Below are 26,999 nucleotides of genomic sequence, written 5' to 3' on the forward strand. Positions count from 1 at the left end.
TAAATCTACAATTCAGCCAGAGGCTATTGTACTGCTCTGAGTGAAGGCTCTTGAACAGGTTTCCGTTATTGAAGGTATTTATACTGATTAAAATGACTGGCAGTCGGACAACCAATGCTTTGACTAGAGAACTCAGTTCATGGATAGGTGGTTTGGGGGGCTTTATAAAGATGAGATGTCAACTTTTGTCTGTTCAATTTTAATATACCTGGTGTAGTGGATAGAGGCCAGGAATCAAAATCTTCTACTTTTTGGGTTGTTTCTAGTACAGCTTTCCCCCCGTGTCTACTGCAGGCCTAGGTTTGTCAAATGTATGTACTAAGGAGAGGTGGTTATTTGGGGAATTCAGCTATAAGTGTGAAATTGTACTCATTCTTTTAGCATAATTGCTACCTGTTGAATCCCTTCCTTGCATAGTGATCATTTGTTACTTTGGTTCTAAGGCCTTTGGTGTCGGAGCTTTGGAGGAAGATGATGATGACATATATGGAACAGACTTTTTGTCCAAATATGATACAGTTATCAAAGACGAAGACCCAGGAGACGGGTTATTTGGCTGGACAGCACCGAAGGAATACAAAAAACAGAAGGGTAAATAGAAAAGGGACATTTATACTTGACTGTAGTGTTTAAATGTTCCTAAAAGTATTTCCTTTAATCATCAACCTATCATGCATTTATATTCCTTGAGTTTTCAGTTACTGTGTTTGTTACATGTGACCATGAACAAGTCCTTTGGGTAGAACTGGTCTTTTGGATATAAAAGAAAAAGCAGAGATTTTACAACTGACTATAAAGCTACAAAAATAAAAAGCATGTGTGGCCATTAATTAGTGTTTTGTTTCTAGGTCCTAGGTGATTGGTTGAAGCAGGATCAATAGTCTTTGCTGTCCACATTAACGGGCTTTGTTCACAGCTGAGAAGAAGTTTCTTAGTTAACAAGAAAATATAGGTTTTTTTAAAAAAAATCCGCATACTTTGCATTGTATAATATTATGGTATAAATATAGCACTTACTACCCAGTGAAGGGCAGTCCAGTGCTTATCCAAGAGGATAGCATGTTACACCGTGTTGGTGTGTAGTTGGAAGAGCATTGTCTTTGCTTTTAGCATATGTGGAAAGTATTTCCATGTCATGCGTAATGACCACAGAGGTGCAGATATTGTGTTATGGGACTTAGCACTTAGCTGAGAGATAGAAGCACTTTAAAAAAAATAATATGTCTTATGCTTTCTGTTCTGCCGGCCACTTCATTGTGTGGATTTGCAAAAAATAAAAAGTGTTGATGAAGAGCGATCACAGATCTTGGGATACAATATCTTGCTTTCCTTCATATGATTGCCATTATGAGATGTCAGTGGGAGATTTGCCTGGAATCGCTGCGTTATCATTATCCTTTTGTCATTATTTGATGTCAGTGCTCAGAACATGTGACTATTTGTGACTTGCAGGGTGGTTTGTGTTAAGAGTTCTCCGGTGACCAGCAATTTGTGGCAGATGAGGGTTCAGAAAATGAATTGGTGTATATTGTATCATCTGGTGACCTGAAATACATCAAATTGATACTGGTAATGTATCAAATTGATGCTGGGAAGTCTGTCATAAAGAGTACAGTAACTCCTTTGTAGAAGAAAGTGTAGACTTTGTTTACTATATCATTTAAGTGCAGGAGGCTATGGTTCTAGTCCCATATATCATCAAGCAAGTTGCAGGTCTTCAGATGTAGAGAGGCAGTGGGTACTTCTAGTATTGATTGGCGAGGCATAATTATTGTATTTAATCCGTATAGCAAGGTCATAGCTAGGTTATGTTGGGTGAAGCTTCCAGATTGGTAAAGTGCCTGTGCAAGTCTGTCTTGCCATGATGTGCTGGTTGGGGTTGTTCCTTAGCTCTCAGCTATGCTTTTAATGTTAAAAGGGTCATCATTCTGGGTTCTATCTCCGGGTCATCGGCTGATATTATCATCTTGGGAACTGCCAAGCTTTCCCTTCTCTTCTGAACTTTAAATGGTCCTGGATGCTTCAAATATTTGCAGGCATTTAGTTTTAAGTGTGTCAGCTTATACTGACGAAGCAAAGCCTCCAATGAATTTCTTATTCTAAGGTGTCATGACGATCTGCGGTGCTAGAGCAGTGCTCTATTTTGTTTGTATTGTTTAATTCTGGAAATTCTTGACATATATCTTCAGCCCCTCGAGATCTTTCCAACAGCAGGACTGAATCAGTGTCATTGGGGTTGAATTTTATTCCAAATTACTTCTGGTGTCTTTAGTCTAATAAGTAGGAATCCTGGTTGGTTATGTTCACTTTGCCAGTGGTGGAGCACCCCTTTAAGGAGGTGTATACAATTATCTTATGCACCAAACGTATTGGTTTCTCAATATAGTCTGCTGGGTTAATGCCAGAATTTTCCAGAGCATTTTTATCTTTGCCACAAAGGTTTTCAAACACTCTGTTTTTATTTAGGATAAACCACCAACCTGAAACAGCCAGCACTCGAACCACATGGTCACCGAATATTACTGTGTTAAAAACGTGCACATTATCCTCAACAACGTTTACTTGTCTGTTAATTGCTTCTATACCAACCCTGCAAAATGTAATTTTTTTCCTATATTTCCTGCATGAAGAGCTTTTAGCTAGAAATGTGTTACAAAAGAAAGGCAGATGAGGAACAAGCATTGCTAAATTTAGGAAAATATGCCATAGTCAATAGAAATGGAGGAAAGGTAAATGGCACGCTCAAGAGCCAATGAGAAGCCAGGAAAGAGAGGAGGCTCCTCAGATTCTCAAGCACAGCGCAAGCGATCTGCAGGCGAAACCTAACAAGGATTTTTTTAAACGTCCCCCACAGAAAGTCAAGTGATCCCTTTGTGCTTTAGCCACTGGGAGATCTTTGTGCTCCGAGAACAAGCTGCTCCTCACTGTACCATGTGTTGAATATTCAGGGTGTGGGAATGTGGGCTTCGAGGATTCTAAGCCAGAAAATTGAAACAAGCTCAGTTTGTTTCTGCAGCTATTGAAAATCATTTTAATTTTAAAAACGCCGTAAATTCCCATGGATTTTTTTAATACCGTGCTCTTTTTGCTTTTTTTTTTAACCTGTGTGCATGCATGGCTTTGATCTTGTGAGCACTCTGAAACATTCTGGTATAAGTGTGCTGTACTAATAACAAATCAATCAGTTGTTCGCCAGTATTTCTCATAGTGAAGAATGTTGTACCTGCCTGCAGTTTCCAGGCTTCACCGTCTTAATGAATTCTTACCCCCGTTTTTCGCCCAGGTTCTTGTGGCAGTGTAGCTTATCTATTACAACAGATGGTAGACATATACACCAGCCTGGAGGATCGGGGCTTCATCTTTCAGCCAAACGTGAACCACATGCTTACCTACTAGTGGCTGTAATACTACTGATGATCTCAGTTATCTTCTTAAGTTAATTATTTACTGTCAAAAAGGCGCTAGTTCATTGATTGCATTCTAGACCCACGCTGGTCAGGGTGTATGCTGCAATGAGGAGTCCAGGCATTTTTAAAACTATTTTGTCACCATGACATGGTTGCAGAGAGCCGTACACCTGATGACTGCGTAAATATTAGGAGTTAGGCTAGCAAGATTCTCGATGGGTTAATTATAGAAGCAACCATCATTTCAAATGCATCAGGTCGCAAGAGTTAAGTTGAAGAACATCTCCAGCGTGGCACTTCTTGGGTCGGCCCTGATCTGGACAGTGGAAGCATGTCTGCTCAATGTCAATGGGTTCCTGGTAAAGTCTCTAGCAAACCTTTCTCCATTGCTGCAGACTGTCAGAATTATGTTGGTGGCGTGGCACAAAAGGGCCAGTCAAAGAAGTCCACTCCACTGGACAATCCCGTGTTTCAAGGCAGTTTATTTAACCCCTTCCATGCTCATGACGAGCTCAGCTCATGCAGTACAGTGCTCCTGTGCTCATGACGAGCAGAGCTCGTCATGACCACACCCGTTTTTATTGCTGTCCAGCAGAGCAGGGGAATCGCTCTAGCAGCGATGCGGTTAACCCTGAGTAATTGTTTCACCAACATCAGCATTGCAATATTCTGCTTGAAATGTCAGCATCTACAGTCCTAGAGATTATATTTCCCTATTCCATGCTGGCGTTGGCTGCTAACATAATTAGTTGCTTCCTTGTGAGAAAGTGCCCTCTTTCTGCATGGTTGGCCTCACTTTTTACTGAACTGCTGATGTGCTTTGACTGAGTGTGTCCTGGGCTCCTGCTAATCAGGTACCCAGGGCCTATGTTCCTTCCCTTAAACTGCATTGAAACCCAAACCCAATTGGCATCTCTAGCCACAGGTCAGCCCCTGGTAAATGGCACCACAGGTACCCAATGCACTGTGACCAGGGAAGGCCTCCAAGATCTGCAGCACTTATTGTGCCTCCCCTAGAGGTCCTGTACCTTTACACGCACACACTGCCTTTGCAGGCTGCATGCCTTGATGCAAAACAAAGTGAAGAGTCTATATGGCACACATCCCTGTGTACCATGCCTACAACCCACTGCCCTAGCATAGATCAGTCACCCTCTAGCTGGGTGCCCTATACCAGTAATGAGGGTATAGGTGCATGAGCCCTGTACCCCTACAGTGTCTAAGTCCATTCTTAGACATTGTAAGTTCAGTGCTGCCATTAAGAGTATATGGTGCTGGGAGTTTGTCATTACGAATTCCACAGCACCATAATGGCTACACTGAAAACTGAGAAGTTTGGTATCAAACTACTCAGCACATTAAACCCACACTGATGCCAGTGTGGGGTTTAATGAAAAAATGCACACAGAGGGCATCTTAGAGATGCCCCCTGAGAAATGACCTACCGCTAGTGTCCAGGCTGAGTGGCTTTCAGCTGCCACCACCAGACTTGTTTCTGGACCCCTGGGTCGAGAACCTGCTGCTCTCGGGGGCCTGAAACAATGCACATCCCGAGACAAGGTGCCAAGCATCATCCCCAAGGATGAGCAGGGTCCTCGAAGGGGAAGCTTCAAAGGCCTGCCGCCTTTGTTAGCTTCCTCAGGCCACTTGCTGCTTTCACCAACTGGTCCCCACTGGTTCTGGCCCCCACTTTGGGCGGGAGAACCGGCGGGAAAAACAAGTGAGGAAGAGAGGTGTGCCCACCTCTGCCATCTTCACCCCTCAGGTGGGGAGGCGAGGTGAAGGACAACTCTCAGTCCTCGCCATCTTGCAGATGGGGGAACCCAGCCAACCAGAGTGATGCAAATGCCCCACTCCCACTGGAGGGTGGCATAATAGGGGGTATAACCACCCCAAGGAAGGGACCCATGGGTCCCAACCGTTACTTACCTGTAACACCCCTGCATCGAGTATTTAGAGGGCACCCCGAACCTTTCTTCCTCGGACAAGAAACCAGAAGAAGAAAAAAAGAAGAAAGACCCAACAGCCTTGCCGAAGCTAACAAGGGGAGGACACCCACTGACTTGGCCCAACCCTACCGACCTGTCCCCTCCTCGAACCTGCAGAAGTGAAACTCCAGTGTGTCCTGCAACCAGCAGCTTCAGAAAGCCCAAGGACCTGCCCTGGCTTCAAAAGAAAAGAATCTGTCTCCCATGAACATCAGATTTATTCACCAGCAGACTCAAGGTCCGGCAAAGTCTGCGAGTCTGCCTCACTCTGCACCTGACGCTCACGGCCCGAGTTAGAGTGGCCCAACACGTAGAGGAGGTCTCCCCGGCAATCCTGACCCGAGATCCGGTGACCCCTTACCTGCCTCAAGTCTCCAGCTGATGCCTGCAGCCTCAAACCGGAGGGTCCCACCAACCACGACCAGGAGGTGGTAAGAAAATCCAACCCTCAAAGGTACCCCTGCACCCGCCGTCCCATGGCCTTGGGGGGCCCAACTAACAGTACCTAACACACCCCCAACATCCCATCTTACCTCTCCAAGTGGTAGTCACACTCCGAAGACCTTCGTCCCCTGCAGTGTGTTTGCAAACCGGAGACTCCCCATTGAAAGCTACCGGGCGCTCGACACCAAAACAGCACTCTGCACCCGGCCGTCCCAGTGCTGCTGAAGGTGCACCTTTTATGCTGGCTTGGACCCCCATTTGCCTTGAGCTTAGGTCCAGGAGCTTTGCTCCCACAACCCCGTGGCCGGCTAGTCAGCAGCCACCAACCGGAGGCCCTGTATCGCCCATTGGACAAAGTTGGGCCTCAGCACTCTGCACCCGGCCGACCTAGTGCTGCTAAGGGTGTAACAAGTCAGATAGGGAAAGGGATTTAAGGGAGGGTAGGGTGTGTTTGGAAAAGAATGAGGGACAAAGAAAAGGAATTGTGTCCTATAAACAATTCAGTCTTATTCAGCAAAACATTTCCAGTCATGTTACAGATCTCAGTGTGTTCCCACGGTATACACTATACACATGAATTGAATTTGGCTGATTTCCGGTAGGATGTGTATGTGTAGGTCATGATGTCGACGTTTCGACCCCCAAGTTAAGGGCAGGTAAGTCCTCAGTTTGGGGTCTTCCTCAGGACAGTTAAAAACAGTGACAGTGAGCACCTAGGAAAACAGAAATGTGTATCACTAGATGTAATCAATTGAAATCTAAAAAACTGGGCCAAAATTGAAGATGTACCTACATGTGCAGGCGAACGAGGGGAAACCCGTCTGAGTTGGGGCTCGCGCCTGTGTCGTAGTTCTCTGAAGAAAATAGATTTCGGTTAGGAAGGATAATAAGGGCAGGTCCTGGTGACTTAGACCAAGCAGATAGAACACGACTTACTCAGTTCGCCCGTTCTTTGAAGAACCAATGACGTGAATTGGCGATACTGGGACCGGTCAAGCTGTGGGTGAGGCAAACGTCCTACATCCACCGGGCGGTCGAGTTCAGCGTGTAGATGAGTTACACAATCTGGAGAAACATAGAGAAGTTGTCCAAAGACCTGTATCAATAACCGGCCATGGGGGAAAAAAAGAGAGGGGAATCCCTCCCATGTTTTTTATATACATTAATGGTCGGTCCGAAATAGGAGATCCCTAGTCTATCCCGTGCGGGAAGGCCCACGTTGTTGTGAGAGATTGCGGCGGTATATTGCCAGAGGAAGTCGCGCTGTCTGGGTAAGCCAGGGTTGTGAGCGTAACTCCTCGATGTTTAATCAAGTGCATTCAAAGGATTTCAAAGTTTGGGTAAAATATCCTACATAACTATAAAGGTCACGCAGCCTGAGAAAGTCTGGGACGAGAGCGCTTATCCTCGATAATTAATCAAGTGCATTCAAAGGATTTCGAAGTTTGGGTAAAATCTACATAACTATAAGGGTCGCGCAGCCTGAGAAAGTCTGGGACGAGAGCGCTTATCCTCGGGGTGTAGTTATTCTGACCTGGTGAATTCGCAAATACAGCGCGGAGCGAGCATACCTGCGTGGCCGCTGCCGAATCGTCCAAAGTGACAGCTCGCAGGCGCCCGTCAACCTGTAGATGTAACAGGCGTATCTAAGGCGCGTCTCCAAGGGGCGTGCCAGAGGGCCTCGCGGTGCCGCCGCTGGCTGCTGCGCGGCTGGTGGAATATGTGGGGCGCATGCGCCGACCTTGAGACACTGAAAACCCTCGAGGGGTCTCTCTGAGTTCCTAAAACGTATCACAGACCCAGAAAAAGAGGATACATCGGGATCCTCTTGTGGCACCTGGCTCATTGGGCATAGATACTGCGAAGGCAACTGTAGATGTGTTGCAGGATCAATAAAATAAGTGTGCGTGTTCATGCATATGTCTGTGGCAAACCTCTACAAGGGAGATGATGAGGTACGTGGCTCTCTAAGTGAGGATCACTCATATATGTACACTTCCCACATAGCTTTAGCGTCACCATACGTTTGCAGATGTACAGTTCAACAAAGGGTCCCTGCCCTGGATATTACATACTCCATCATTGGACGCTAATGCACATTGTTCTCTAAAATTAGATCACTTATATGTACACATCCCGTATCGCTTTATCGTCAACATTTGTGTGCAGAGATACAGTTCAACAGAGTGCCCCTGCCCTGGAAATTGAACATGTAGATGTACATACCCCGTATTGTATTATAGTCAACAATATTGATACAGTTGCACAATTCAACCCAGTGTACCTGTACTGGATATACCACCATTTTGTTATGACATCTTACTGGTCGGGTACCAGTCCCGCCAATTGAGAGTAAGTGGCATCAAGTTCATTCAGGCCATTGTCAACAGTGTCAAGAGTGTACATCCATTTACACTCCCTCACATTTAGCAGTGAGTTCAGATTACCCCCCCTGGGACCCACAGTTATTTTCTCAATCACCAACCATTTGAAGGATTCTGGGGTGTGTGATTTTGACGTGAAGTGTTCAACCAGAGGGGAGCCCGGTGTCTGACACCTAATCCTGCTACAGTGTTGTAAGATACGCTTTTTCACATGTTGTTTGGTTTGTCCGATGTATACCAGATCACAAGGACATATGATGGCGTAGATAACGTCACTTGTGTTGCAGTTAGTCATTGTTTTCAAGGTAACTGTGTTGTTACGATAGTTCCAGACCTTGGTTTCCATTGCCTGTGGGCACGCTTTGCACTTCGTGCATTTGAAATGGCCAACCACTTGGGGAAGGTTCCATATGCTTTGCAGAGTGGGAGGTGCCGGAGTTCCTAGGCAAGACGAGACCACTTTATCCCTGATGTTCTTAGCTTTCTTGAACGCATGCATCGGCAGTTGTTCATGGTCGATCACATCCGATACCATAGGCCAGTGTTTGTTAACCGTCTTCTTAATCAGGTTACTCTTCGTGCAAAAAGTAGTAACGCAGATGATCCTTTCGGAGTCCAAGGGACGTTCTCTAGGCTTCAAAAGTTCCTCCCTTGGGCTGTACCAGGCTCTCTTTCTTGCTCTTGTAACCAGTCGTCTTGGGTAGCCTCTTTCCATTAGCCTCCTAATCAGAAGGTCAGATTCTCGGAAGTAGTCTTCTTTAAGTGAACAGTTCCTCCTTATCCGGAGAAACTGACCAAACGGTAGATTATCCCGTAGGCTTCTAGTATGGTGACTTGTGTATCGTAGTAGGCTGTTCCGTTCAGTGGGTTTTCGGAAGAGGGTTGTGTGGAGGCGACCATTCTGGACCTTGATACTGATGTCTAAGAAATCCACTGAGGTCCTACTCATGTTCATAGTGAACTGAATGTCCTTAGACCGGTTATTCAGCCATGTGAAGAATCCATTGAGATCATCTATACTCCCAGTCCATAGCATCAGCACATCATCAATGTACCTCCTCCACATCCAAATGTTGGATTCAAATGGATTAGTCCCGGTGAGGATATGGTCTCCTTCAAATTCCGCCATATACAGTATTGCTAAGTCCGGGGCAAATGCCGCCCCCATCGCCACTCCCTTACTCTGGAAGAAAAATTCATCCTGAAAGATGAAGAAATTTTTCTTCATCGCCACTTCCAGGAGTTGAATGATGAAATCCGTTGGTACCTGGGTTGGTTGGGTTCTCCTGTCCAATGCCTTTCTCATGGTTTCTAGAGCCGGGTCCTGAGGAATGCTCGTATATAATGAGACAATGTCTAATGTCACCATTATTTGTTTATCTTGATCAAAGGCAATTTCATCCACTTGGTTAATGATCTGCATGGTGTCTCTGACATAGGTGGCAGTCCCAGTTGCTAGGGGTTTCAAAAAAATATCTATGTATTTACATAGAGGTTCCAGAAGGGAACCGCAGCCCGATACAATGGGGCGTCCCGGTGGTTTGGTCATGTCCTTATGTATTTTAGGCAGCGTGTAGATCGTCGGTGTTCTGGGTTGTGCGACGTTCAGGTACTCGTATTCTTTCTGGCTCAGGAATCCCTCTTCACGGCCTTTACCTGTGATCTCTAGGATCAGTCTCCTAATCTCCCTGGTAGGGTCGGCGTTGGTTGCAGTATAGCTCACTCCATCCCGGAGTTGTGTATGGATCTCTTCTTTGTAATTCTGGACATCTTGGAGGACTATCGCCCCTCCTTTGTCCGCCGGTTTGATTACCAGTAGTTTATTGTTACTTAAATTATCCAGTGCTTGTCTTTCACCTTGAGTGATGTTGTGTTTGACATAGGTACGTGTTGTGCAAATGTCCATCACTTCTCGCATCACCATGTTCTCATATGCAAGGATCCGGTGTGGTGTCTGGTGGGTTCTGGGAGTGAAGGTCGAGGGCGGTCGTAGTCCGGTTACTGAGTTGGTAGTTGGAGTGGGAGAGTGCAGGAAGAAGTGCTTAAGCCTGATTTTCCGAAAGAAACGGGTCAGTTCCGATCTTATGTTGAAGTGGTTCGGGTGGGACGTTGGTACAAAAGATAGTCCTTTATTCAACACACTTGTCTCCTCCGGAGTGAGAACATGCTGAGAGAGATTGACAATAGGGCTTGATTGACTCACCACTTGTAAGTCTTGCGTCTCGTGCTGATCTCTCCGTGGGGCTCTGGTTGGAAGCGGACTTGTTTCTGTGGGTTCTCTGGACGCTGGGTAGTGCCCCCTCTGGCTCGGGTTGGCCAAGATTGGCCTCTGCCTCTGCTCTGGTAATTTCCACGTCCCCGAGGTGGTCGCCATTGATTCCCCCCTAAAAAAGGGTGCCATTCTGGTTGGGGTTGGTACCATTGGTCCTGATAGCTGTCGAAAGTTGGGGGGCCAGGCGTTCCTGAGTCACTGCCTGAGCTGTAGGACGAGTCTGAGAAGTTGGTGAACTTCCGTCTGCCCCTGTAGCCACCTCTACCCCTGTTGGTGAACCTGCCTTGGGTGTCTTGATTATAATAGTCCTCTGCTAGATAAGGGTAGGTCTTCTTCTTATCGTAGTTCGCGATGTCTTTGTTAAGTTTATCCAATTTTTTGGATTGGGTTTCAATGTCAAATGTGTCAAGAGTTTTCTCCAGTTTCTCTAGAGTGTCTCTCGCGTTGGTAAATGCACTATGACTCTTGATCTCAGCCTTGAGCGTGTCAATTTCCTTCATGAGAGTCTCAACCTGTGTCTTGGCTGTCTCAATGCCCAGCACCATCCAGTGGCGCGAGCATGTGTTAGCTACGAAACTAAATCCCTCCTTGAACTTGGGATCGTCCACAAATATTGCCGGTTCGTTTTTGACCTGGAGTCCAGTGGGTATAATATTGGCTTGTAGATATTGAGTCAGTGCAAATCCATGCAGTCTGGTACGGACCAATTTCTTCTCCAGTCTTTCCAGTTTAACAATCTTCTCGTTGAGTGATTGATCTAGCAGTATGGTCTTATTTGATAGAAATGAATGCCCCGTCTCTCCTTCCAGGAGGTTTTGAATATACTCTTCAGTATACGTTAGGGTTTCACGGTCACTCATGATATACCCTGATTGATTAATTTACAGATTGGAACCCTCGCAGATAGATATCTGCTCTAAAGAGTGGTAGGTAATAATGGGGTAAACCCTTACCTCATCGACCTGGGTCAGTGCAATGTTATATAAAAAGGGGTGGTCGATTACAAAACAGTTAAGCATCTCATTACTTAAGAAGAAAGGTACATCAACCAAGTAAATATCATTTAGATTGCATTTAATCCAACTCATTGCAGTGATTTGCTGCAGTTACACATATATTATATTTCAAATTCATACAATACATGGTAAATTACGCTTAATTCTTAAATTAGTGCTCGGTGAAAGTCAGATAGGGAAAGGGATTTAAGGGAGGGTAGGGTGTGTTTGGAAAAGAATGAGGGACAAAGAAAAGGAATTGTGTCCTATAAACAATTCAGTCTTATTCAGCAAAACATTTCCAGTCATGTTACAGATCTCAGTGTGTTCCCACGGTATACACTATACACATGAATTGAATTTGGCTGATTTCCGGTAGGATGTGTATGTGTAGGTCATGATGTTGACGTTTCGACCCCCAAGTTAAGGGCAGGTAAGTCCTCAGTTTGGGGTCTTCCTCAGGACAGTTAAAAACAGTGACAGTGAGCACCTAGGAAAACAGAAATGTGTATCACTAGATGTAATCAATTGAAATCTAAAAAACAGGGCCAAAATTGAAGATGTACCTACATGTGCAGGCGAACGAGGGGAAACCCGTCTGAGTTGGGGCTCGCGCCTGTGTCGTAGTTCTCTGAAGAAAATAGATTTCGGTTAGGAAGGATAATAAGGGCAGGTCCTGGTGACTTAGACCAAGCAGATAGAACACGACTTACTCAGTTCGCCCGTTCTTTGAAGAACCAATGACGTGAATTGGCGATACTGGGACCGGTCAAGCTGTGGGTGAGGCAAACGTCCTACATCCACCGGGCGGTCGAGTTCAGCGTGTAGATGAGTTACACAATCTGGAGAAACATAGAGAAGTTGTCCAAAGACCTGTATCAATAACCGGCCATGGGGGAAAAAAAGAGAGGGGAATCCCTCCCATGTTTTTTATATACATTAATGGTCGGTCCGAAATAGGAGATCCCTAGTCTATCCCGTGCGGGAAGGCCCACGTTGTTGTGAGAGATTGCGGCGGTATATTGCCAGAGGAAGTCGCGCTGTCTGGGTAAGCCAGGGTTGTGAGCGTAACTCCTCGATGTTTAATCAAGTGCATTCAAAGGATTTCAAAGTTTGGGTAAAATATCCTACATAACTATAAAGGTCACGCAGCCTGAGAAAGTCTGGGACGAGAGCGCTTATCCTCGATAATTAATCAAGTGCATTCAAAGGATTTCGAAGTTTGGGTAAAATCTACATAACTATAAGGGTCGCGCAGCCTGAGAAAGTCTGGGACGAGAGCGCTTATCCTCGGGGTGTAGTTATTCTGACCTGGTGAATTCGCAAATACAGCGCGGAGCGAGCATACCTGCGTGGCCGCTGCCGAATCGTCCAAAGTGACAGCTCGCAGGCGCCCGTCAACCTGTAGATGTAACAGGCGTATCTAAGGCGCGTCTCCAAGGGGCGTGCCAGAGGGCCTCGCGGTGCCGCCGCTGGCTGCTGCGCGGCTGGTGGAATATGTGGGGCGCATGCGCCGACCTTGAGACACTGAAAACCCTCGAGGGGTCTCTCTGAGTTCCTAAAACGTATCACAGACCCAGAAAAAGAGGATACATCGGGATCCTCTTGTGGCACCTGGCTCATTGGGCATAGATACTGCGAAGGCAACTGTAGATGTGTTGCAGGATCAATAAAATAAGTGTGCGTGTTCATGCATATGTCTGTGGCAAACCTCTACAAGGGAGATGATGAGGTACGTGGCTCTCTAAGTGAGGATCACTCATATATGTACACTTCCCACATAGCTTTAGCGTCACCATACGTTTGCAGATGTACAGTTCAACAAAGGGTCCCTGCCCTGGATATTACATACTCCATCATTGGACGCTAATGCACATTGTTCTCTAAAATTAGATCACTTATATGTACACATCCCGTATCGCTTTATCGTCAACATTTGTGTGCAGAGATACAGTTCAACAGAGTGCCCCTGCCCTGGAAATTGAACATGTAGATGTACATACCCCGTATTGTATTATAGTCAACAATATTGATACAGTTGCACAATTCAACCCAGTGTACCTGTACTGGATATACCACCATTTTGTTATGACATCTTACTGGTCGGGTACCAGTCCCGCCAATTGAGAGTAAGTGGCATCAAGTTCATTCAGGCCATTGTCAACAGTGTCAAGAGTGTACATCCATTTACACTCCCTCACATTTAGCAGTGAGTTCAGATTACCCCCCCTGGGACCCACAGTTATTTTCTCAATCACCAACCATTTGAAGGATTCTGGGGTGTGTGATTTTGACGTGAAGTGTTCAACCAGAGGGGAGCCCGGTGTCTGACACCTAATCCTGCTACAGTGTTGTAAGATACGCTTTTTCACATGTTGTTTGGTTTGTCCGATGTATACCAGATCACAAGGACATATGATGGCGTAGATAACGTCACTTGTGTTGCAGTTAGTCATTGTTTTCAAGGTAACTGTGTTGTTACGATAGTTCCAGACCTTGGTTTCCATTGCCTGTGGGCACGCTTTGCACTTCGTGCATTTGAAATGGCCAACCACTTGGGGAAGGTTCCATATGCTTTGCAGAGTGGGAGGTGCCGGAGTTCCTAGGTAAGACGAGACCACTTTATCCCTGATGTTCTTAGCTTTCTTGAACGCATGCATCGGCAGTTGTTCATGGTCGATCACATCCGATACCATAGGCCAGTGTTTGTTAACCGTCTTCTTAATCAGGTTACTCTTCGTGCAAAAAGTAGTAACGCAGATGATCCTTTCGGAGTCCAAGGGACGTTCTCTAGGCTTCAAAAGTTCCTCCCTTGGGCTGTACCAGGCTCTCTTTCTTGCTCTTGTAACCAGTCGTCTTGGGTAGCCTCTTTCCATTAGCCTCCTAATCAGAAGGTCAGATTCTCGGAAGTAGTCTTCTTTAAGTGAACAGTTCCTCCTTATCCGGAGAAACTGACCAAACGGTAGATTATCCCGTAGGCTTCTAGTATGGTGACTTGTGTATCGTAGTAGGCTGTTCCGTTCAGTGGGTTTTCGGAAGAGGGTTGTGTGGAGGCGACCATTCTGGACCTTGATACTGATGTCTAAGAAATCCACTGAGGTCCTACTCATGTTCATAGTGAACTGAATGTCCTTAGACCGGTTATTCAGCCATGTGAAGAATCCATTGAGATCATCTATACTCCCAGTCCATAGCATCAGCACATCATCAATGTACCTCCTCCACATCCAAATGTTGGATTCAAATGGATTAGTCCCGGTGAGGATATGGTCTCCTTCAAATTCCGCCATATACAGTATTGCTAAGTCCGGGGCAAATGCCGCCCCCATCGCCACTCCCTTACTCTGGAAGAAAAATTCATCCTGAAAGATGAAGAAATTTTTCTTCATCGCCACTTCCAGGAGTTGAATGATGAAATCCGTTGGTACCTGGGTTGGTTGGGTTCTCCTGTCCAATGCCTTTCTCATGGTTTCTGCCGATGCATGCGTTCAAGAAAGCTAAGAACATCAGGGATAAAGTGGTCTCGTCTTACCTAGGAACTCCGGCACCTCCCACTCTGCAAAGCATATGGAACCTTCCCCAAGTGGTTGGCCATTTCAAATGCACGAAGTGCAAAGCGTGCCCACAGGCAATGGAAACCAAGGTCTGGAACTATCGTAACAACACAGTTACCTTGAAAACAATGACTAACTGCAACACAAGTGACGTTATCTACGCCATCATATGTCCTTGTGATCTGGTATACATCGGACAAACCAAACAACATGTGAAAAAGCGTATCTTACAACACTGTAGCAGGATTAGGTGTCAGACACCGGGCTCCCCTCTGGTTGAACACTTCACGTCAAAATCACACACCCCAGAATCCTTCAAATGGTTGGTGATTGAGAAAATAACTGTGGGTCCCAGGGGGGGTAATCTGAACTCACTGCTAAATGTGAGGGAGTGTAAATGGATGTACACTCTTGACACTGTTGACAATGGCCTGAATGAACTTGATGCCACTTACTCTCAATTGGCGGGACTGGTACCCGACCAGTAAGATGTCATAACAAAATGGTGGTATATCCAGTACAGGTACACTGGGTTGAATTGTGCAACTGTATCAATATTGTTGACTATAATACAATACGGGGTATGTACATCTACATGTTCAATTTCCAGGGCAGGGGCACTCTGTTGAACTGTATCTCTGCACACAAATGTTGACGATAAAGCGATACGGGATGTGTACATATAAGTGATCTAATTTTAGAGAACAATGTGCATTAGCGTCCAATGATGGAGTATGTAATATCCAGGGCAGGGACCCTTTGTTGAACTGTACATCTGCAAACGTATGGTGACGCTAAAGCTATGTGGGAAGTGTACATATATGAGTGATCCTCACTTAGAGAGCCACGTACCTCATCATCTCCCTTGTAGAGGTTTGCCACAGACATATGCATGAACACGCACACTTATTTTATTGATCCTGCAACACATCTACAGTTGCCTTCGCAGTATCTATGCCCAATGAGCCAGGTGCCACAAGAGGATCCCGATGTATCCTCTTTTTCTGGGTCTGTGATACGTTTTAGGAACTCAGAGAGACCCCTCGAGGGTTTTCAGTGTCTCAAGGTCGGCGCATGCGCCCCACATATTCCACCAGCCGCGCAGCAGCCAGCGGCGGCACCGCGAGGCCCTCTGGCACGCCCCTTGGAGACGCGCCTTAGATACGCCTGTTACATCTACAGGTTGACGGGCGCCTGCGAGCTGTCACTTTGGACGATTCGGCAGCGGCCACGCAGGTATGCTCGCTCCGCGCTGTATTTGCGAATTCACCAGGTCAGAATAACTACACCCCGAGGATAAGCGCTCTCGTCCCAGACTTTCTCAGGCTGCGCGACCCTTATAGTTATGTAGATTTTACCCAAACTTCGAAATCCTTTGAATGCACTTGATTAATTATCGAGGATAAGCGCTCTCGTCCCAGACTTTCTCAGGCTGCGTGACCTTTATAGTTATGTAGGATATTTTACCCAAACTTTGAAATCCTTTGAATGCACTTGATTAAACATCGAGGAGTTACGCTCACAACCCTGGCTTACCCAGACAGCGCGACTTCCTCTGGCAATATACCGCCGCAATCTCTCACAACAACGTGGGCCTTCCCGCACGGGATAGACTAGGGATCTCCTATTTCGGACCGACCATTAATGTATATAAAAAACATGGGAGGGATTCCCCTCTCTTTTTTTCCCCCATGGCCGGTTATTGATACAGGTCTTTGGACAACTTCTCTATGTTTCTCCAGATTGTGTAACTCATCTACACGCTGAACTCGACCGCCCGGTGGATGTAGGACGTTTGCCTCACCCACAGCTTGACCGGTCCCAGTATCGCCAATTCACGTCATTGGTTCTTCAAAGAACGGGCGAACTGAGTAAGTCGTGTTCTATCTGCTTGGTCTAAGTCACCAGGACCTGCCCTTATTATCCTTCCTAACCGAAATCTATTTTCTTCAGAGAACTACGACACAGGCGCGAGCCCCAACTCAGACGGGTTTCCCCTCGTTCGCCTGCACATGTAGGTACATCTTCAATTTTGGCCCTGTTTTTTAGATTTCAATTGATTACATCTAGTGATACACATTTCTGTTTTCCTAGGTGCTCACTGTCACTGTTTTTAACTGTCCTGAGGAAGACCCCAAACTGAGGACTTACCTGCCCTTAACTTGGGGGTCGAAACGTCGACATCATGACCTACACATACACATCCTACCGGAAATCAGCCAAATTCAATTCATGTGTATAGTGTATACCGTGGGAACACACTGAGATCTGTAACATGACTGGAAATGTTTTGCTGAATAAGACTGAATTGTTTATAGGACACAATTCCTTTTCTTTGTCCCTCATTCTTTTCCAAACACACCCTACCCTCCCTTAAATCCCTTTCCCTATCTGACTTTCACCGAGCACTAATTTAAGAATTAAGCGTAATTTACCATGTATTGTATGAATTTGAAATATAATATATGTGTAACTGCAGCAAATCACTGCAATGAGTTGGATTAAATGCAATCTAAATGATATTTACTTGGTTGATGTACCTTTCTTCTTAAGTAATGAGATGCTTAACTGTTTTGTAATCGACCACCCCTTTTTATATAACATTGCACTGACCCAGGTCGATGAGGTAAGGGTTTACCCCATTATTACCTACCACTCTTTAGAGCAGATATCTATCTGCGAGGGTTCCAATCTGTAAATTAATCAATCAGGGTATATCATGAGTGACCGTGAAACCCTAACGTATACTGAAGAGTATATTCAAAACCTCCTGGAAGGAGAGACGGGGCATTCATTTCTATCAAATAAGACCATACTGCTAGATCAATCACTCAACGAGAAGATTGTTAAACTGGAAAGACTGGAGAAGAAATTGGTCCGTACCAGACTGCATGGATTTGCACTGACTCAATATCTACAAGCCAATATTATACCCACTGGACTCCAGGTCAAAAACGAACCGGCAATATTTGTGGACGATCCCAAGTTCAAGGAGGGATTTAGTTTCGTAGCTAACACATGCTCGCGCCACTGGATGGTGCTGGGCATTGAGACAGCCAAGACACAGGTTGAGACTCTCATGAAGGAAATTGACACGCTCAAGGCTGAGATCAAGAGTCATAGTGCATTTACCAACGCGAGAGACACTCTAGAGAAACTGGAGAAAACTCTTGACACATTTGACATTGAAACCCAATCCAAAAAATTGGATAAACTTAACAAAGACATCGCGAACTACGATAAGAAGAAGACCTACCCTTATCTAGCAGAGGACTATTATAATCAAGACACCCAAGGCAGGTTCACCAACAGGGGTAGAGGTGGCTACAGGGGCAGACGGAAGTTCACCAACTTCTCAGACTCGTCCTACAGCTCAGGCAGTGACTCAGGAACACCTGGCCCCCCAACTTTCGACAGCTATCAGGACCAATGGTACCAACCCCAACCAGAATGGCACCCTTTTTTAGGGGGGAATCAATGGCGACCACCTCGGGGACGTGGAAATTACCAGAGCAGAGGCAGAGGCCAATCTTGGCCAACCCGAGCCAGAGGGGGCACTACCCAGCGTCCAGAGAACCCACAGAAACAAGTCCGCTTCCAACCAGAGCCCCACGGAGAGATCAGCACGAGACGCAAGACTTACAAGTGGTGAGTCAATCAAGCCCTATTGTCAATCTCTCTCAGCATGTTCTCACTCCGGAGGAGACAAGTGTGTTGAATAAAGGACTATCTTTTGTACCAACGTCCCACCCGAACCACTTCAACATAAGATCGGAACTGACCCGTTTCTTTCGGAAAATCAGGCTTAAGCACTTCTTCCTGCACTCTCCCACTCCAACTACCAACTCAGTAACCGGACTACGACCGCCCTCGACCTTCACTCCCAGAACCCACCAGACACCACACCGGATCCTTGCATATGAGAACATGGTGATGCGAGAAGTGATGGACATTTGCACAACACGTACCTATGTCAAACACAACATCACTCAAGGTGAAAGACAAGCACTGGATAATTTAAGTAACAATAAACTACTGGTAATCAAACCGGCGGACAAAGGAGGGGCGATAGTCCTCCAAGATGTCCAGAATTACAAAGAAGAGATCCATACACAACTCCGGGATGGAGTGAGCTATACTGCAACCAACGCCGACCCTACCAGGGAGATTAGGAGACTGATCCTAGAGATCACAGGTAAAGGCCGTGAAGAGGGATTCCTGAGCCAGAAAGAATACGAGTACCTGAACGTCGCACAACCCAGAACACCGACGATCTACACGCTGCCTAAAATACATAAGGACATGACCAAACCACCGGGACGCCCCATTGTATCGGGCTGCGGTTCCCTTCTGGAACCTCTATGTAAATACATAGATATTTTTTTGAAACCCCTAGCAACTGGGACTGCCACCTATGTCAGAGACACCATGCAGATCATTAACCAAGTGGATGAAATTGCCTTTGATCAAGATAAACAAATAATGGTGACATTAGACATTGTCTCATTATATACGAGCATTCCTCAGGACCCGGCTCTAGAAACCATGAGAAAGGCATTGGACAGGAGAACCCAACCAACCCAGGTACCAACGGATTTCATCATTCAACTCCTGGAAGTGGCGATGAAGAAAAATTTCTTCATCTTTCAGGATGAATTTTTCTTCCAGAGTAAGGGAGTGGCGATGGGGGCGGCATTTGCCCCGGACTTAGCAATACTGTATATGGCGGAATTTGAAGGAGACCATATCCTCACCGGGACTAATCCATTTGAATCCAACATTTGGATGTGGAGGAGGTACATTGATGATGTGCTGATGCTATGGACTGGGAGTATAGATGATCTCAATGGATTCTTCACATGGCTGAATAACCGGTCTAAGGACATTCAGTTCACTATGAACATGAGTAGGACCTCAGTGGATTTCTTAGACATCAGTATCAAGGTCCAGAATGGTCGCCTCCACACAACCCTCTTCCGAAAACCCACTGAACGGAACAGCCTACTACGATACACAAGTCACCATACTAGAAGCCTACGGGATAATCTACCGTTTGGTCAGTTTCTCCGGATAAGGAGGAACTGTTCACTTAAAGAAGACTACTTCCGAGAATCTGACCTTCTGATTAGGAGGCTAATGGAAAGAGGCTACCCAAGACGACTGGTTACAAGAGCAAGAAAGAGAGCCTGGTACAGCCCAAGGGAGGAACTTTTGAAGCCTAGAGAACGTCCCTTGGACTCCGAAAGGATCATCTGCGTTACTACTTTTTGCACGAAGAGTAACCTGATTAAGAAGACGGTTAACAAACACTGGCCTATGGTATCGGATGTGATCGACCATGAACAACTGCCGATGCATGCGTTCAAGAAAGCTAAGAACATCAGGGATAAAGTGGTCTCGTCTTACCTAGGAACTCCGGCACCTCCCACTCTGCAAAGCATATGGAACCTTCCCCAAGTGGTTGGCCATTTCAAATGCACGAAGTGCAAAGCGTGCCCACAGGCAATGGAAACCAAGGTCTGGAACTATCGTAACAACACAGTTACCTTGAAAACAATGACTAACTGCAACACAAGTGACGTTATCTACGCCATCATATGTCCTTGTGATCTGGTATATATCGGACAAACCAAACAACATGTGAAAAAGCGTATCTTACAACACTGTAGCAGGATTAGGTGTCAGACACCGGGCTCCCCTCTGGTTGAACACTTCACGTCAAAATCACACACCCCAGAATCCTTCAAATGGTTGGTGATTGAGAAAATAACTGTGGGTCCCAGGGGGGGTAATCTGAACTCACTGCTAAATGTGAGGGAGTGTAAATGGATGTACACTCTTGACACTGTTGACAATGGCCTGAATGAACTTGATGCCACTTACTCTCAATTGGCGGGACTGGTACCCGACCAGTAAGATGTCATAACAAAATGGTGGTATATCCAGTACAGGTACACTGGGTTGAATTGTGCAACTGTATCAATATTGTTGACTATAATACAATACGGGGTATGTACATCTACATGTTCAATTTCCAGGGCAGGGGCACTCTGTTGAACTGTATCTCTGCACACAAATGTTGACGATAAAGCGATACGGGATGTGTACATATAAGTGATCTAATTTTAGAGAACAATGTGCATTAGCGTCCAATGATGGAGTATGTAATATCCAGGGCAGGGACCCTTTGTTGAACTGTACATCTGCAAACGTATGGTGACGCTAAAGCTATGTGGGAAGTGTACATATATGAGTGATCCTCACTTAGAGAGCCACGTACCTCATCATCTCCCTTGTAGAGGTTTGCCACAGACATATGCATGAACACGCACACTTATTTTATTGATCCTGCAACACATCTACAGTTGCCTTCGCAGTATCTATGCCCAATGAGCCAGGTGCCACAAGAGGATCCCGATGTATCCTCTTTTTCTGGGTCTGTGATACGTTTTAGGAACTCAGAGAGACCCCTCGAGGGTTTTCAGTGTCTCAAGGTCGGCGCATGCGCCCCACATATTCCACCAGCCGCGCAGCAGCCAGCGGCGGCACCGCGAGGCCCTCTGGCACGCCCCTTGGAGACGCGCCTTAGATACGCCTGTTACATCTACAGGTTGACGGGCGCCTGCGAGCTGTCACTTTGGACGATTCGGCAGCGGCCACGCAGGTATGCTCGCTCCGCGCTGTATTTGCGAATTCACCAGGTCAGAATAACTACACCCCGAGGATAAGCGCTCTCGTCCCAGACTTTCTCAGGCTGCGCGACCCTTATAGTTATGTAGATTTTACCCAAACTTCGAAATCCTTTGAATGCACTTGATTAATTATCGAGGATAAGCGCTCTCGTCCCAGACTTTCTCAGGCTGCGTGACCTTTATAGTTATGTAGGATATTTTACCCAAACTTTGAAATCCTTTGAATGCACTTGATTAAACATCGAGGAGTTACGCTCACAACCCTGGCTTACCCAGACAGCGCGACTTCCTCTGGCAATATACCGCCGCAATCTCTCACAACAACGTGGGCCTTCCCGCACGGGATAGACTAGGGATCTCCTATTTCGGACCGACCATTAATGTATATAAAAAACATGGGAGGGATTCCCCTCTCTTTTTTTCCCCCATGGCCGGTTATTGATACAGGTCTTTGGACAACTTCTCTATGTTTCTCCAGATTGTGTAACTCATCTACACGCTGAACTCGACCGCCCGGTGGATGTAGGACGTTTGCCTCACCCACAGCTTGACCGGTCCCAGTATCGCCAATTCACGTCATTGGTTCTTCAAAGAACGGGCGAACTGAGTAAGTCGTGTTCTATCTGCTTGGTCTAAGTCACCAGGACCTGCCCTTATTATCCTTCCTAACCGAAATCTATTTTCTTCAGAGAACTACGACACAGGCGCGAGCCCCAACTCAGACGGGTTTCCCCTCGTTCGCCTGCACATGTAGGTACATCTTCAATTTTGGCCCTGTTTTTTAGATTTCAATTGATTACATCTAGTGATACACATTTCTGTTTTCCTAGGTGCTCACTGTCACTGTTTTTAACTGTCCTGAGGAAGACCCCAAACTGAGGACTTACCTGCCCTTAACTTGGGGGTCGAAACGTCGACATCATGACCTACACATACGCATCCTACCGGAAATCAGCCAAATTCAATTCATGTGTATAGTGTATACCGTGGGAACACACTGAGATCTGTAACATGACTGGAAATGTTTTGCTGAATAAGACTGAATTGTTTATAGGACACAATTCCTTTTCTTTGTCCCTCATTCTTTTCCAAACACACCCTACCCTCCCTTAAATCCCTTTCCCTATCTGACTTTCACCGAGCACTAATTTAAGAATTAAGCGTAATTTACCATGTATTGTATGAATTTGAAATATAATATATGTGTAACTGCAGCAAATCACTGCAATGAGTTGGATTAAATGCAATCTAAATGATATTTACTTGGTTGATGTACCTTTCTTCTTAAGTAATGAGATGCTTAACTGTTTTGTAATCGACCACCCCTTTTTATATAACATTGCACTGACCCAGGTCGATGAGGTAAGGGTTTACCCCATTATTACCTACCACAAGGGTGTAACAAGAGCACATCCTTGACCCAGAGGGACCCCTTTGTCTACCCCCAGAATACCAACTCCCACAACCAAATACTTACCTTTGAACCAAATACTTACCTTTGAACCAATAACACTATGTTCCCCCATAGGATAACATTGACTGTTTTTCTGTGAACAGTTTCTAAGTATGGTGTTGGATAAATCTAAGAAACCCTTGAAAAGTGTAACTAAATAACAAAAACGCTTTTACTTACCTGTTTACAGGAAATGTTCCAGTGCAGTATCCAGGTATATAGCACTGTATAAGAAAAGTGATCTGTAAAGTAACCTACTTGACATTACACTAAAAAGACAATACAAAGTATATGTACAGTATATCAAAAGCATTGCATTGGTAGTAGCTCTACCATAATCAAATAAAAGTGCATATATAATTGCAATTCAAACTGTTTACAGAGTGCATTACTGCTGTAAAGTATGTATTGCCTACCTGTGCCAGGCTTGCTTGGTTCTAGAAAATAAAATAACTAAAATAATATTTTTATACAAAAGCAATTGGTCTTCAGTTCGGTCTTTGAGTGTGTGATATCATTCTCTGATTGAGTGTGTACAACAAATGATCAACACTACAGCCTGGAATCAGATGTTCCTGATGAAGGGGACATGGGGCATTATCTTGACCCTGGTGGACTAGGGCAAAAGTGACATGCCTGTTTGGCACTTCCATGCTTCTGCCCTGTTAATGAATAAGGGCCAGAATTGCTTAGGTCAGAAACTGCCAAAAGTTAATTCCTACTTTGTGAATGAGTGAGAATGTACCAGACGTTGACACCCTCCCTGAAGGAATAAAAGATAGAGATCATTGAAAGTGGATGGCAGTCTGGTGGAATACATGCTGAGGTCCCAGAAGTGGATGCCCAGCCAGTCATTAATAATGTGGGCCGCAGAAGGGAATTTGTTCTCTTAAGGAGTGCATGCTGTGGAATGCTTCCACCTGGAAGGTAGTAATATAGATCCAGACTACTAGGTTTAGCCCAGAGAACTTAAATAAAGGTTGCTGAAAATGGATGTTCGTCCCATTGGATAATGATTTTGCAGGAAGGCTGTCCGTCCTCAACAATTGGGGACTAGATCATTAGTAAGTGATAATTGATCTTTGAAATTAAGTTGTGTTCAGCATTCTTTCAAACCCAAGTTTTTGGGTTCCGGTAGGGCAAGCGGGTAGGATACCATCCTCAAAAAGCTCGAGTCCTATTGAGGTAACATTTTCTAGAAGTGGTAAGTTAACTGCTAGGTGAGTCCTACCAGGGCCATGTCAATGAGCACTGGGGAAGTGCGGGCTGTAGAGATGCTAACATCTGGGGCACATATACCCTTTTGTCTCACCATTATTCTGCTTTGACAGTGTTTCTGGTACCATTTATTCTCTGGCTTATGCCACTATGAAGCTCTTACAACAAGAAAGTAATGCATTTTGGTAGCTGTTGTGCCATCATATTTTTATATCATTGATTACCTGTGTACAAACTGATGTCATTGTTATAATATGTTCACTGCATGTATCAAGTGGTCATATTTCAGTAAACTCTGTTTTATTTTTTATTTTGTAGCTGTCCAGAAAGACATCCAATATGTTGGAAAGATTTTGGATGGTTTTTCCCTGGCCTCAGTATCTTCTGCCCCTAGAAAGGTAACTATAACTCATTCTGGTTAAATTTGTTTTCTTCTTTTCTCTCTACTCTGTTCGAATGATTGCATTTCTTACTGGATACAGTAGGAGGTTTATGTGTTGAGTGCTATCCTGTTGTTTCCGACAGTTCTCCTAGTTCTCCTGTTATTTCCAACAAGTTTCAGAGCCATAAGCCTTATTTCAATTTGCTCCAGTCTTTGTCATTGATTTTGCTGTGTGTAATGGTCTTGTTCTTCAAACAGCTACCACAATATTCATTCAGCATTCACACTCGTGATAGCCTCATTAGATCCCAATAGCATTCTCAAATCAGTACTTGTGCCTTGAGCAGCTGCTTTGCCTTTAAAGGAGCACCACAGGGCTCACTGGTAAAACATTTGGCCGATAGCATTCACGGATGATGGTGTGAGCACACGCTGCATGCATTATCTCAATCATTTTCACAGAGAGTGGTTTGTTAACTTCTTTCATTGTAGCCATTGCATACATTAGTTGTGTTTTGTGATGTCAGTGTAGCAGAGAGTGAAAATACTGAACGGTGCTACTTTGAGGGATACCCTTTTGTATAAGCATGGTTCTAAAGTCCGTAACTGTCTACAGAAAGTCATGTAGCTGTTTCCTTCCGTTTCACATTGGCTTATTGTTCAAATACCTTTGTAGATCTACTTGCCACCTGACCTGCCGAAGGATTACAAGCCAGTACATTACTTCAGACCAGTTCTCGTTGCCAATAGTGAACATTCTCATGCACTGCAAGTGATGCTGAAATCTTCTGAGAAGCCTGAAAGTGCACTGCCGCAACAAGGTAGACATCAACTGAGCTCTTCCAAGAGGAGAGAACTACTGGGAGAAACAGCCTTGCAAGGTAAATAGCACATCAGCAATTAATTTACTTACACTCACTTTCTATTTTCACATATGTCAGTGATCCATATAAAATAGTGAACATTACTGCACAAGCTGTGCAACATTGTGCAATTCACATAACAGCTCTTTGTCCCTGTTAGTCACATTTTAACAGGGCTACCGGGAAGTGTATGTAAATGAAGCACCTCGGAATCCCCATGGGTTACCCAGTTGAGTACTCCCGTTAGTTGGAGCGCAAAGCATATCATTTGGCTGGGGTGGGGGAAGCAGAGGCTGCTATACTGCTCTGATCTTCTATACAGTGCAACAACACACTTTAAGTGTTCAGTATGCTAAGATTATTTAGTCTTTACTCCCATGCAAGTGTATCCAAGATGCCTGGATACAATCATTACACAACAATGGCTTTTTGATAATGTGTAGTCTTTAGGGTAAAGAGCAAATATTACAACCCAGATGTGTACTCTTTACAGCAAAGAGCAATTGAAATCCAAATATCTAGAGCTTGCACATTTCACATTCATTGAATCCTCTATTCACATGGACGTACAACAAAAATGTGTTTTACCATGTGCATACAAAGTAGTGGGGTTTCAGTTTGTTTCAAGAAAGTTTTGTCACATTGTGACTGTGTTCTTTTGATTGGGTAACACCTGTTGCAATAGCTGTATGGTATATTTTTCCTAACACTTATTTGATTCCACCTCTAATGCTTAAATACATATCCTGCCTCTTAATATGTAACTGTCACATTACACACACAAGTAATGTATATGTGTCTCCAAGTTTTCATTAAATTATTATCATAGTGGGTGTTAGTTACAGGCCCACTCTCTCCCATCCACTAGATTAAAACCAAAGTGTTATAGTACACTTGTCAATCGTGCCAGTATGATGTGGCGTGCTCTACTGCCATCAAGATCTTAGTCATTCAGTAGGGCCTGAAAACATTTGTCATATGCTATTAGAGACTGCCAAATGAGGTAAGGAGTGAACATTCTCTTCATGTCTGTCAATTATGGAATGGTTACCTGCACGAATAGCAACAAATAAGAATTGCCCATAAGTGAGAAAATGTGTGTACAAATATTTAAAAGTGACCCTACTAAGTGATAGCTGCTTACTTGTTAAACAGACACCTTTTTTACCTCTGACATGCCTTCACCTAAACCCCACTAATTCAAACACACCTCCTATGGGTGTCATGGTTCTGAGAAGAAAAGCACTCTTTTTCTATGACCTAAGTTACTTAGTATTTGGTAAAGTGCCAGACTTGAATACATTTATAAAAAGACAGGAACTCTGAACTTCTTATAAAGTTGGAGGA

At 44.9% G+C, this 26,999-nt stretch overlaps 1 protein-coding gene across 2 annotated transcripts in view; it reads left to right on the forward strand.

The window, feature by feature from the left end:
- The window catches only part of GPATCH1 (G-patch domain containing 1), a 282,152-nt gene that overhangs the window by 97,987 nt on the left and 157,166 nt on the right, over nt 1-26,999 (forward strand). For both annotated transcript variants that reach the window (XM_078668539.1, XM_078668540.1), the window contains exons 8-10: nt 444-591; nt 24,726-24,805; nt 25,466-25,670. In XM_078668539.1, the coding sequence (XP_078524665.1) occupies nt 444-591; nt 24,726-24,805; nt 25,466-25,670 (433 nt within the window). The remainder of the gene's footprint in view (nt 1-443; nt 592-24,725; nt 24,806-25,465; nt 25,671-26,999) is intronic.

This window comes from Lissotriton helveticus, chromosome 12, assembly GCF_964261635.1.
Source record: "Lissotriton helveticus chromosome 12, aLisHel1.1, whole genome shotgun sequence".
Lineage (NCBI taxonomy): Eukaryota > Metazoa > Chordata > Amphibia > Caudata > Salamandridae > Lissotriton > Lissotriton helveticus.